This window comes from Oxyura jamaicensis, chromosome 26 (genome assembly GCF_011077185.1).
Source record: "Oxyura jamaicensis isolate SHBP4307 breed ruddy duck chromosome 26, BPBGC_Ojam_1.0, whole genome shotgun sequence".
Classification (NCBI taxonomy): Eukaryota; Metazoa; Chordata; class Aves; order Anseriformes; family Anatidae; genus Oxyura; species Oxyura jamaicensis.
The window spans coordinates 3702425-3716095 of NC_048918.1; the positions used below are offsets into that span (position 1 = coordinate 3702425).

The window sequence follows — 13671 nt, forward strand, 5'->3', positions numbered from 1 at the left end:
CCGGCACCCCCTGGCTGTTTTTACCATTGTTTTTCCCCATTGCTGCTTGCAAGAGGAGCCCTCTGATTGCAAAACCGAGGGCTTTCACCCCGTTTCGTAGAGGCTTCCCCTTTCCAAACCCTTTTATTCCTCAGGATCTCACCCAGCGGGGGCAGACGGAGCTGTGGGCACTTGGTGCAGATGCTCAAAGAAACCTCAGTGCCCTCCCGGGACCCCCATCCTCCCGCTGCCCCTGCTCGCCCCACGACCTCCCCGCTGGTGCCTGCCTTGGTGCCTGCTCCCCCCAGCTGGGCTCCGGCTCCTTGGTTTCCATTCATATTCATTTCTAATCAGCGCCAGCCCTGCCTGCCTCTTTCCCATTTACCCACGCACAAATCCAAATCGTTTTCCCCCTCTCCCCCACCTCGTGAGGATTTGATGTGGTTCCAGGATGACTCCGCAGCAGCGAGGCACCGGCCGTGCCCCTCTCTCCCCGCACGAGCAGGATGAGGGCAGAGGATCGGGCTGCGCTGCCCACAAGGGGGGTTTTGGACACCCACAGCCCACGCACAGCTTGTGCCAGCAGAGCCCTGCCTCGCCAGCACCCGCAGCATCCCTGGTCTGCTGGCATCGTGTGACAAAGCCATCGCGTCCCCATGCCCGTGTCCCCAAGCCTTTGCTCCTCCAGGGACATCCTGCAGCAGGGGATGAATTCGAGCCACAACCCCGAGCACCCCGGGGCTGGGAGGGCTCCCCAAAACGCTGAGCACAAGCAGGTTGGGGACAGCTCACCAAGGCTGCAGGGACCTGAAATTAGGCAAAGCAGCTAATTGCAATGCAGCCCCCCAAGGAGGTCAGCGCTTTCCTGCCCTCAGACTGCTCAAAGCTGACTCCACGCCACCTCCGCTGCCCCGCTGCTCTCCATCAGCCTCATTTCCACCTCGATTGCCCACTTGAACGCAGCTGAACCCGTTCACTCAGTGGGCGGCTTGGGCAGAGAGGCTGCGAAAGGCCAAGCCCAAGCTGCAACATTTTTCCTCCGTGACAATTGCCTCAGCTGCTTCTGCCTTCCTTGGATTACTCCTGTGAGTAAAGGCCGAGGAAGGGCTTGGCCCCTGCCCCAGGCGTGTGCTTGGAAGAAGGGGGCCAGGAACCTGTGTGCCACCGCAAGCCACCGAGCGGCTCCGTGCCTCAGTTTCCCCACCTGCAGAGCAGCGACGAGGCGGGGAGGGGGAGAAGTGCTGGAGCATTCAGCAGGGAGAGCTGCCTGCCGTGGAGATTGGCAGGGAGATTTTCCTGCAGGTTTTTAAAGCAGCACCTGCTTCATCCTAATGGCATCATGCATATGGATAACGCCGCTGACATTTCCCAGGGAGGTTGGGTGTTTTAATTTAAATCATTCTTGAGGAAGTGCTGGAGGAGAGGCCTGCTTTGATTCTCTAACGAACTAATAACGACGTGCCCTTGGTGCTCCCCTGGAGCCTGAAAAGCTTTGGTGTGGGCAGGGGTGAGGGCAGGGAGGCTGCCCAGCAGTGGGTACCGAGAGTGGGGCAATGCGCAGGTACCGGGGCTGTGCAAAAGAAGGACACAATAATGGAGCCACTCCAAAAACGGGTTTTATTAGGTGCTTAAAATAGAGTCTGGCACGCAATGTTCTCGCTTGGCTTTGTCAGGAGAAGCTCTGTTGCAGATGAGATCCACGATGCTGTTTGCATGGAGAAAGAGGAGGAAGAGGAGGCACGGAGGGCAAAAGAAGCAGAAATGAGGGCTTTTACTGCTATCCTCAAAGTGAAGGTAATAGAAAAAAAAAAGGAGAAATTAAACCTGATGAGCAGCTAAGGCAGAGTGGTTTGTGGGGAAAAGAAATCAGTGCCCAGAGGGAGACCTGACAGGCCAGGCTGGGGAAGCATTTCCCAGCCAAGCCTTTCCCATCCCAGGTGGATAGAGGAGAAGGAGGACCAGGAGGTGATGGAGGCCGTCCCCGTTTGCCTCCCCCTGCCCCATCGCCCCCCCACCAGCAGCCAGGAGGGACACTGGGTGCTGGTGGCACTATTCTGGGCTGGAGACATCTGGGATTCTCTTCACTAGGGAATCTCTTTGAGAGCTGCATCCCTGCGTGATGCTTGGAAGTGGAGGCTGCTGCCCCCGCTACTGGTTAAGCTGCTCCAGCAGTTAATTACTTCTGTGCTTAAAATAAAAGAAGATGTCTTGTTCTTAATTTGAATTTCTTCACCTTCCAGCCCTGGACCTTGCCATGACTTTGGGTGGTAGATTAAAGAGCCCTGGAGTTGAGAGCCCCCTGGCTCGTACGCTGCTTGCCACTTGCAGGACTCAGCCTCCAGGCAGAGGAGGATCTCTAAGTCCCAATTACGACCCCGACAAATTCTGCAAATGCCACAATTCACCTGGAAAAGTTCATTTCTGGCCTGAAGCCCCTAGCCAAGAGCTGGAAATTGCAAGAAAATATGTGGAGGGGGAAAAGTGTTGTGGGGCTGGTACCAGAGGCTCATGTCTCCCTGGAGTCCTCCAGCAGGGGCTGCAGCGGTGGGGGGGCTGCCCCAAACTGCCCCAGCTCTGCGGGCCCCACAGGGGCTTTAGCATGGGGGACAAAGGTTTCTGAAGCATCTCATCCAGCACAGCACCCAGGAAAAGCTTCTTGTTGCTTTAATAATAAATATTAACAACACCGAATAGTGCATGAGGCACCTACAGCGCTCTCCAGCTGGAGTCCAAGACGCCAATTGTAGAGGGAATACAAATGGTTCGAGGGCAGCTCCTGCTTTGGGGACAGGGATTTTGGTGTCCCCCCATGGGCTGGGGGTGCAGTGGGGTGTCCCAGCCTGACCACACCGTGCGGTGCTCCTGGGGTCACTCCGGTTTCAAAGGAAATAAAATTAATTGCACATATCTTGCGTTTTAATCTCTGGTTTGCAGGCATCGCGTTGAGATCGGAGCAGCCGATCCCGGCAGCGGCTGAACCTTCACCCCCATCCCAGCGTGGCAGCAGCAGCCACGATAACCGTGATCAAAGAGGCTTTTTCTCTACACCTACAAAATTACAGCCTGTGAGGGCTCGGTGCCGGCTTTGTCTGCGGGCCGGCAATGTTTCTGCAGGGACCGTGAACGAGATCTCTGTGCGCGGCAGAGGGGCAGGCGAGCAGGATTAAATCAGAGATGTGCTTACACCGGGGAAATTTCTCGGCAACTATTTCCATGGGCCGTAGCTCCAATTTAGCTGAACTGTAGGGAATATATTCTGTTTTAGTCCCCCCACTGTACAGAAGGCCGAGGAGAGAGGCTATTTCAGGCCCCGAGCCTGCAAACACCGAGCGCTGCGCACCGGAGCAGCTCCGCTGGCAGGGCTGGCGCTCGGCAGCCCAGCGTTTAGATCAGACGATGCCTCTAATTCAGCAAAGTATTTAAGCATGCACTTAGGTTTCAGCATGTGCTTGGGGCCCCTGGAGATCTCGCTGGGTCCTAAACACATGCTGAAGTGCTTTGGTGAATGTCGAACAGGGGCCGGGGGGAGCCGTTACCCTCCGAAATAATTACCCCGCGAAGGCACCGAAGCCGCATCGTGTGCCTGGCTGAGCGCGGAGCTCGTGCAGCAGGGAACCATCTCGCCTTGGCTGGGAGATGAATGAGGACTTCACGCAGCTTCTTCCTCCGTCAGGATCTTCTGGTGCCTTCAGAGCTCCCTGCACGCAGCGATCGCACCAGCTGTGCCCAAGGATGCACCACATCTGTGCCGGGATGTAACCTCTTGGGGTACCCACACCCTGTGCCCCCCCAGCTCTGTCTGGGTTGTGTTTTCTTGGGATTTCCCATGGAAAGGCCCATGAGTGAGGTGTCGGCTGGGCTCTGGGTGCACCCCTGCCTCCTGGGCTGCACCAGGGTCTCTCGGGGTTGTGTGTGTGTTGGCAAAGGCACGTTTTGTGTAGGACTGCAGTTAAACCGACCCCAAATCCTCACTACTAATGCGCAGGGATGAGGATAAACCCAAGCAAAAGAACGGCTCGTGGTCTTATCCCACACCAGGAAGATTGCTGGCAGGACTGGTGCCCATCGAGCGGGAGGGAAGGGCCCCCATGAGCCTTGCTGGTTTGCAGTCACCACGTCCCTCGGTTCGGCACAGGCGGGGGGCTGGAGCTGCCCATTGATTTGTTCCACTTGTAGTTTTAATTGCTTACCAGAGAAAGAAGCAGCAACAGCACAGGAGAGCTGATCCCACATCCTCACCTCCCGTAGGGGTGTTCTCAGACGGGGCTGGCCTGGCCTGCACGCCCCCCCCCCCCCCCCATTTCTCCTACATCTGAAGCAAGGTTTGCTAATCTGAAGCCTTCTAGGTTCACACCAGTGTGCAAAGAATTATTATTATTATTATTTTAACAAAAGCAGAAAAGCAAGGACTGCCTCCCCACCCTCCTTTTTCCCCGTTTTTCTTTCTGTAACATTATCCACAGAAGTTTACCGAATAGCCACGAGATTACACTTGCTGGAAATGGGGCTGACTCCTGGCAGAAACCAGCCAGCCCCTCCGGGATGCCAGTTAAGCAACAAGTCAGCTCCATCACTTCTGTTTCTTTTGCCCGAGTCACCTCCTTCTCCTCCGCTTTCCTCTGATCAATGGCAGCAAACAAACAACAGGGCTGCAGGAAGGAGCTGGGGATGGGTTTGTGGCTGATTATCTGAGTGCCCTCCCGAAAAGAAACAAGAAACAAACAAAAAACCCCACATGTATCCCAAAGGGAAAGGCCTTTTTTTTTTTTTTTTTTTTTTTTTTGTATTTCCAAAACAGGGACTGTCCAGCGAAGGAGCTGACCCCGCTGGGGTGCCGCAGGGTGCCGGGGTGCGTGGGGAAGGGGTGATCTGCTGCTCACCCCTATGGCTCTTCAACCACTTGGGGCATTGTCCCCTCGGGCCTGGACCTGCCAAGAACATCCCAGCTGTCCCAGGATGGGATGTCTGCTGGATCCAGACCCTACACATGGATCCAGACCCTGCAGGAGCTCTGCAAGCCCCGTGGCCAGCTCTGCTCCCGTCTGCTGCTTTGTCTCTTGGTCAAGTCCATGAAATCCCTCCTTGTCTTGCTTACTTTGTTCTGTTTCATGTTTTTTTTTTTTTTTTGGTAAAAAATAGTTTCTCCCTCCCCACCCCAAACCACCTCACGGTCAGCCCCCAGCAGCAGCTCGGGGCCTTCAGGAGTCCAGGGGCGCCGCTTGCACCTCCACAGCCAGGAGCTGCCTGCCATGAGCCCCCTGAGCCCAGTGCGGGGCGAGGTGGGGATAAACCACGCGCACGGCCACCGCGTCCCGCGGGAGCTCCCCAGCCCTCCTGGGCTCGTCCCCGAGGCCACAGCGAGCCACCAGGCCGGCGGCGAGCAGCAGGACGCAGAGCACCAGCAGGGTCAGGAGGCTCTGCCTGTCCCCCAGGGGCCCGTAGCGGCGGGTGGCCTCTTTAGTCCTGGCGTTCACGCAAGCCACCTTGGCCTGCAAGTCTACAAAGGCCACGTGGAGGCAAGCCCAGTACTCCGTGTCCTGGTGGAGCCGGGTGATGTTGTAGGCGTGGGTCCCCGTCGGGATGCGGGCCACGTTGGTCGTGTCCGAGTTGGAGCTGAGCGAGAAGCTGGACCAGGTGAGGTTGGAGGAGACGGTGTTGAGATGCGGCTTCCAGGCCACCAGGATGTGGTAGGCCTGGATGTCCACCACCGCCAGCTCCAGGCTGGCCTCGCTGAGCGGGAAGGAGCTGTTGACCATCACGCTGACGCTCCTGGTGTCCGCCCCGAGCAGGTTGTGAGCCACGCAGGTGTACAACCCGGCCTCCCGAGCCGAGATCCCGGCAATCTCCAGCGTCCCTTCGGGGTGCACCCTATAGCGCCCATCTTCCACATAGGGGACCAGCTTCACCCCCGAGGGGGTGACCCAGTAGATCTCCGGGTCCGGCTCCGCCAGGGCGCGGCAGTGCAAGGAGACATTGTCCCCGTCCGCCGCTTCCAGGCGCGAGGGCAGGCTCCGGGCAGAGATGAGGGGCAGGCAGCGGTCCGTCATCTCCCGGAAGGGGACATCCCGAATGTGCCTCCTCTTGAGGTCGGGGGGCTCAGCGCACAGTGTGGACTGGGGCTCGATGAAGCGGATGCGGTTCTCGGTGCTGTTGACCCAGCGGATGACGCAGTCGCAGCGGATGGGGTTGCCGTGGATGCTGATCTCCTGCAGGTTGGGCAGGGACTCGACCGTCTGCTTATGCAAGGCACTTAGGGCGTTGTTGTTGAGCATGAGGGTTTCCATCTGGGGAAGGTGGTGGAAGGCGCTGGGGTGGATGAAGGACAGCTTGGGGTTGTTGGTCATGTCCAGCTTGGTCAGCTCGGGGAGGTTGATCAAGGCAAACTTGTCTACGGACACCAGCTCCTCCATGTTGTTGAGCCCCAGCTCCTTGAGGTGCAGCATGTTGGTGAAGTCACTTTGCCTGACCCTCTGCAAGGGGTTTTTGTTCAGGTCTAGAAACTTGAGGCCAGGAACCTGCTGCAGGGCCCGCTTGGGGACGTTCATGAGCTTGTTGTCATAGAAAGAGAGGCTCTCCAGGCTTCGCAGCCCCTCTAGCGCGTAGTCCGAGATCTCCCTCAGGTTCATCCCGGCCAAAACCAAGCTCCGTAGGTTGGACAAGGGCCTGAAATTCATATCCAAGATAGCATCCACCCTGTTGCCTCCAATCATGAGGATCTCCAGGCTGGGCAACATCTGGAACCAGCGGCTGTCGACCGTCCTCAGCTGGTTGGAGTTGAGGTGGAGGCGCAGGAGGCTGCCAAGGCCGGCAAAGGCGCGAGGAGCGATCCTGCGGAGCTGGTTGTGGTTCAGGTAGAGCTCCTGCAGGTTCCCCAGCCCCGGGAAGCTGCCGTCGGGCAGCTCGGCCAGCTGGTTCTCCTCCAGGTGCAGGCTGAGCAGCTGCGGCATGCTCTTCAGGCCAAAGTCCCAGACGTCGGAGAAGCTGTTCTGCGACAGGTCCAGCTCGGAGAGGTTTCTGAGATAGCCCACGTCACTCTGCTCCAGCCTGGCGATGTTGTTGCTCTGCAAAAGCAGGGTCTGGGTCCCCTCCGGCAGGTCTTCGGGCACGGCGGAGATGAACAAGTCATTGCAGTCCACGGTGGCGGCCTCCCGGTAGACGGAGCGGGGGGTGTACCAGGGCCGGATCTGGCAGACGCACTGCGGCGGGCATTTCACCTTCCAGGGCACAATGGGGATGGCGGCTGCGGCCACCACGCAGAGCAGAAGCGAGCTGGTTTGGAAGGGTCTCATTTTTGGCTGGTGGGACCGGCTTCTTCCCAGGCAGGAAAGGCTCATGGGGAGCATCTGGATCAGGGCATGGGGCGACCGTGGGTGGGCACGGCGTCCGCAGGAGAAGGTGCCCCCGGGGGAAGCCCTCGCAGCGATCAGCCCCCGCTGCCGGCTGCCCTGCCTGCCTCCCCCCGCCGAGAGCACATAACCCCCCGCGTGGGGCTGGTCCTCTAATCAGAGCTTCGCCTCCTCTTCCTCCCCAAATGGCTCATTTCGGGGCTCTGCTGCGTCTTCCAGGTTGCTCCTCGAGGTCATTCCTGAAAGAAGCCAGACAAGAAGCTGTGTTAGAGGAGACCCTGAGCATGTGGCAAGAGCTGGAGAGTCAAAGCACTGTGCACAGGAACTCCAGCACCCTCCCCAAGACAGACCAACGTGTCCATTTAATCTTTTTTTACATCCATAGCATGGCCTCTCCCCCCCCCCCAGCACAAGAGATTCAGGTGTTGGCCCTGGTTGCTCGGCCCAGGGCTACCAGCAGCCCCCTGCACCCCTCAGCCCAATCTCACCCTCCACTATCACAGCAGTCAGCACCCCGACCTCTGTGCAAACTTGGACCTTAGGGTTTAAAGAAGCTGATATTGAGGACCCTGGGGGCCCAGAGGGCTGATGCTGAGTGGGAAGCCAGGCTTGCCAGAAGCAGCAGTAAGTGAACACAACAGGGTTGTGGCATCCAGAGCACCACAGCAAAATAAAACATCCCCAAAGACCATTCTGTGGCCCCTTCTTCCTCTTCTGCTTCTCTGTTAGCAGAATTGCCTGGTCGATAGCAGGCAAGGAGCAGCTGGTGAGCCGTGCTGCCAGCAGCTCCAACCTGCCCTCACCTCTGGACATCTTCAGCAGAGGAAACCAGAGGGGCAGAAGGAGGGAGAAGCCCCTCAGGAAGCAGCCTCACACCCTGGAGCAACCTCTCCTCCAGGAAAAATCACCCCGGCCCTTTGGCTACTTTTAAAGCCCTGGTGAGACCCAAATTCCCGGGAGCAGGAATCCCCGCTCGGGCTCATTAGAGGCTCCAGGGGGAATAGAGAAGCTCCCTAACCCCTTCCACGCTGGGTGTGATCCTGACATCTCCTGCCAGAGCAGGAGCAGGAGCTGGAGCCGGCCTCATCCCCACCTTTGAGTTTCCGATCTGCTGCCGCACTCCTGACCCATGCTGACACAAATCAAACCGAGCCCCAAAGCTTTTCCCTGTCTTAAAAGACTCTTGCACAGCAGGAAAAACATTAAAAAGAAGCCAGAGTGGGAAAAGAAAGTTTCTTTCTGAGCAGCTGTGTTTTATCACCCCCCTGTCCTCCCTTAAAGGGCTTCCAAGCAAAGTTTATTCAGCATCGACTCCTCCAAGCCCGGTGCCAGAATTGATCCCGCACACTTCCCTTCTTGCCTGCTGTGAGGGCATTGGCTTTTAAACCATCTCCTGGAGAAACAGCATTAAAGAAGAGGAAGGCTGTATTGATTTCTGCATCCTTCTGATGGACCCTCATCTTTCTTTTTAAGTGCACAGGCATTTCTGTGGCTGTAAATCTCTCTGACCATTAAAATATTATAGAAAATTTTATCCCTAAAAAAAAATAATAATATAGAGGAATACTTTTTTATTTCCTTATGGCTGTGAAGAAGAGCCCCCCCCCAAAAAAAAATAAAGCACTTTTTTCAACCTCCATTTCACAGGAAGATTCCCCAGCTCTGCTCTCCGGTGATCTCTGGGTTTTTCACTCGTGCCCAGCATGGATGGGGCTGCAGCACTGCTGGCCGTGGAAAGGCTACATGCAGGATGATGCTCCAAGAGCCCAAGTGTTTCTGTAAGCAAAAGGGTTGGAATTTGCAGAAAAAAATAAAATAAAATAAAATAAAATAAAATAAAATAAAATAAAATAAAATGGAATTTTCAGCTTGGCTCTCCTGGCTCCATCGGAGGTGCCACCTGAGCTCAAAGGGACCAGCCATGTGCTCCTGCTCACACATGCCCCAAGGTCCCAACTGCCGCTCTTCATCAGGAAAAAACCCACGACTACAGCAGCTAAAGTTCTTGGTTTCACTCAAAACACACCCATGGCACTGAAACACACCAAAAATCTGAGGGAAACCGGGATCTGAGGGTAGCGAATTGACAGGCCAGGCCTGGGATGTGGCTGATGTTGCTGCTTGGACGGAGCTCGGTTGCTCGGTGACATTGGTGCTTGGAGGGAGCTTATCCTTTCCCCAGAGATGTAGAGCCAGGGGTTGAGCACTTGCTGCAGTGCCCCGGCACACTGAGAAGGGGAAAATGCCCCCCAGTTTCCTTCTTTCCTCCGCAGGATCCCAGCCCACTCCCCACACCGAGGAAGCAGCTTGTTTCTGCCCACAGTTTTCCAGCATTTACCTAATTCCTTTCCTCCCTAAGACATTTCTGTGCCTGCTGCCTTCAAGGCTCCCCAGGAAGGGGGAGAAATGCCCGGGTGCACAGGCTGGGGGGCAGGAGAGAGAGCTGCTCCACCGGCAGGTTGAGCACCAGTAATGCGATGGTGCTGGGGTACCTCACCGGCTCAGGAGGTATTTCTGCTCCTCTGCAAGTGAGGAAATGCAAAGCAAAGTGCTGGGGCCAGCCAGGCAGGGCCCCAGATGGTACCAAGCACCCTTGGCTCTTCCCCGTAGTCCTCAGACGCTGCTTTCCAGCACGGGCAGAAAGGCTGCGCAGCCGCTTCCAGAAGGCTCACGCTGTCTGTGCAGTCACCTTCTCCTGCTCGGTTCCCCCGTGCAGACAGACCCAGATTTTCCTGGTGGTTCTCACAAGAGAGGGTTCAGGCCAGGGATGGGCAGTGGGTGCACTAGCAGAGACATGTTTTCTACCCAAAACTCTGCCATGTGGCATCGGGGCTGGGCAACGCTGCCAGGCAGGGGCAGGGGTGGTCACGGCACCGTGCTGTCAGCCCCGAGTTTTCCATCCTGAATTTGCCATAAGCCCATGAGGTTGTTTGCAGAGCCACTTGAGAGCCCAAGGAGTCTGCTTCCATCCCAGCCAGATGTGCCCGGGGACAGAGAGGAGGATGCAGAGGAGAAATACAGGTGGAGGGAATGAGAAGGAATGGGGGGAGTGAAAGCAACACACGGATATAAAGAAGAAAAGGGAGGACCAGAGATGAAAAGGAGAAAGCAAGGGACAAAGAGAAAATCAGAGAATGGGAGATGAGGTGGAGAGAGCAGGAGAGAGGGTGCACGGAGCCGGGGATGGGGAGCACGGCTGCATGAAAAGACAGCAGAAGCCCAGAGGGGAAAAAAAAATAGAAAAGCAATGAGAATGAGAATTGATGAGGCACAGAGAAGGGAAGAGTCTTTTCATCAGCAAGTTTGCTGGATGAAGCCAGGAGATAAATCACCAAGTGGAAGGAGCCTTGGTCTCAGTGCTTGCACTGGCTGCCTCTCTCCCTCTGTCATCTGTCTAATAGCCCGGCTTCAGGAGATAAATGGCTGCAGCTGAGCCCGCGCTCGCCTGCCCTTCCCTCTCCCTTAGCAGCAGCAGCACGAGGGGCCGACGCTTCCCTGGTGTGGCAGTGCCGTGGGGCAGGAGGTGATGGAGACCCCCTGAAACCCTGAGGGGGCTTCCCCACCTGCTTGGGGTCTGGGGAAAGCCCGACTGCGTGGCCAAGCATCTCTCCGCAAGCAGCAGCTGTCCCCTGCCGATGTCCCCAAGGGGCAGCAGCTGCCCCACCCGACCCATTCCGCACCCTGGCAAACAGATCTCCTGCCGAGCCCTTGTCATTTTGGGGTGACAGTTTTAAGTAAGAGGTGCAGGCAGCAGCCAGACACGGCCCTCGCTCCCAAAGCTTTCCCGCGCCGCTGCGCTCGGGCGGCTGCCGAGTCCCTGCCGGTGGCCCTGCCAGCTCCCGCGCAGGCAGATGAGAAGTGGCAGCCAGATGCTGGGGGGAATCCCCGTGTCCCCCCCTCCTGCTGCCTTTTGCTCTTTTCGATGGCATGCTTCCAGGCTGCAGCCAGCCCTTGGGAGGAGATGCCATGGTGGGGAGCCCGAGCAGCATCCATCGCGATGGGGCCTCACCGGGGCTTGGCTCCGTTCGGCTTTTGGGGTTTGCAGCCTGAGATGCACCCGGCATGTCCTGGGTAGGACCCTCTCTGCACACTGAGACATCAATAACAGACCAGATGTGCACCCCTCCTGCACGCACGGCCCTGCTGTACCCCCAAAAAAAGTCATCTGGGGCAGTTTCTCATCCCCAGCTGCTTGGGGTCAGCATTCCCGTGGTGGTACCTGGTGCAGTTTGTCCCCGTGGGCTGAGGGCATATCTCCCTGCTTAAATCTTTGTATAAAAGCTTCACGGGGTTTATCAGTGATTAAAACCAACAAGAAGCTATAGGGTTCTGTATCAATTACTTATAAAACTTTGAAATAAGGTACCCTGCTGTTATCTGAAACATCCTATACCACTTTTTTATCAGGAAGGAGACGCTGTATTAAATTCTGCAGGGCTTTGCTGCAATGGCTGGCATTAAGAGGCTGGCTCCGGGGCCACGCTGCCTTCAGAGCTGTCACATCCCCTGCCCAGGGAGAAAGGATTTTGGCACCACCACATGCACAGCACAAGACAGAGGTGTTTGGGTGTAGGTCATGCATCCAAACCCGGCGGGGAGAAGGGAAGGAAGAGCAGCCAACAGCTCCGCATCAGCGCGATGCAGCTGGGGACCAGGCAGGGGATGTGCACAACGTTCCCATGTCCAGCACCACTTTGGGGTTGGGGGGATTAAAAAGCATCAGTGCTGGAGCTGGATCCCCACTGGGGTTGTGTGGCTGTGCAGGATCAGGTCAGCCTGAGGCAGATCTAAAAGCACGGGTACAGTATGGTAAATACATCCCAGGGGATCACTAAATCCCACGCACTCTGGATTAGCCACCTCTATAACTCTGATACTAATGGTATCTATTAGATAGCTGTTAATCTCGAATAAATGTTTTTAATGATCCACTGTTTAACATACAATAACTGACATATTAAATCTCAATTAAGCTGCAGAGGTCAACTCATTATCTGGGGTTAATGGTGGCATGGATGGTGCGGAGATGTAACATTTTGGGCAAGGGGAAAAGAAAATAAATTCTTCAGGTGGCCCCGAGGCTCTGGGGAGGCTTTCCTGGTGTAGGGACTGCCCGGTGGCACTGAGCACATCAGGGGATGGAGCATGAACGGGGCAATTTGGGGGTGGTGACACCCAGCCAGCCAGCAGGAGGGATGCCTCTGCCGGCATCTCGAGTTGGCTGCTGCTGATACGGGTGTAGAAAATGGCAGGAATTCCTCTGTGAAATACCTGATGCTTGAGCGAGGAAACCTCAAGGGCCAGCATCCACCCAGACCTTCAGTTTTTCACAGGAAGCAGCAGTTCCTCCAAATCAGCTATAGCCATGATGCCCCAGCCACGGCTGCCTTCACTTCCCAGCCCCCGAGGGCGATGGAGAGCAGTGATGCAGGAGAGATGCACGGGGCGAGGGGAAAAACTGCACCAAGGGCAAACAGAGCACGGGAGGGCTCAGCACCCTGCCTGGCTGTAGCTGGAGACCCCAGCAGGGGACCTGGCTCCCCAAGGGCTCCAATCTGACCCCTCTGCCCGTGCAGAGCTCCAAGGGATGTGGGTGGTTCACCCTGGTGCTGGCGGTCAGGATTTCTCCATCCACAGCCCTATGCTGGGGCCGTAGCAAAGCACTTCAGGCTTGTTCTCCCCCGGTCCTGAGTCCTTACAAACCCGGTGTGTGATGTCTCAGGAAACCAAACGCCTCCTGTTTCTTCCCTGTCCAACGGGGCCGGGACCGCTCTCAGCTCTGAACAAGCAGCTTTGAGCCCTTGGGATGGAAAAGCTGCTGCTCCGTTCAGAGCAAAGATCCCGCCACAGACCTCGGCGAGGAGTTTGCCGCCGCGTCAGAAAATAACCCAATAAATAAATAACCACAATCCGCCCAATCCCCCCCGGTACCGTGGCAACCGAGCCTCCCGCACCGGCCCCAGCATCCCTCATCTGTATGCTTTGTCACGGCCCCGCACCATCCGCCGGGTTAGTGCCATGGCAACGCTGTGGTCTTTAAACACAGGAGTTTGTGCTGTGATCGCAAACAGCATTAGGCAATTTAATTAAGCAGCTGGCAAAGGAAAAACTTTGCCTGTTTGAGGCGTTTTATTAAATTCTGTCGTATTATGCAGCTCCGCATCCTTGCTATCTGGTTCGAGGGATGGGAGGATGCTCCCGCCCCATCCTTTCTGCAGCCTCAGCCCCGGCCAAGCAAACAAACAAAACGGGGGGACGCGGGGTGGTGGCGTGGGGGGACGGGTGGAAAACCCCTCGTGGGTCCCTGCAGCCCGTGCTGGAGCTGCTGCCCTCCCCAGCAAGGGCA

General features: G+C 56.7%; 1 protein-coding gene across 1 annotated transcript in view; it reads right to left on the bottom strand.

Moving 5' to 3' along the window:
- Positions 1-1573: 1573 nt before the first annotated feature.
- The window catches only part of LRRN2 (leucine rich repeat neuronal 2), a 31554-nt gene continuing 19456 nt past the window's right edge, over positions 1574-13671 (bottom strand). Inside the window, exon 2 of the mRNA XM_035346966.1 lies at positions 1574-7564. Within this exon, the coding sequence (XP_035202857.1) occupies positions 5178-7322 (2145 nt within the window). The 5' untranslated portion in view covers positions 7323-7564 and the 3' untranslated portion in view covers positions 1574-5177. The remainder of the gene's footprint in view (positions 7565-13671) is intronic.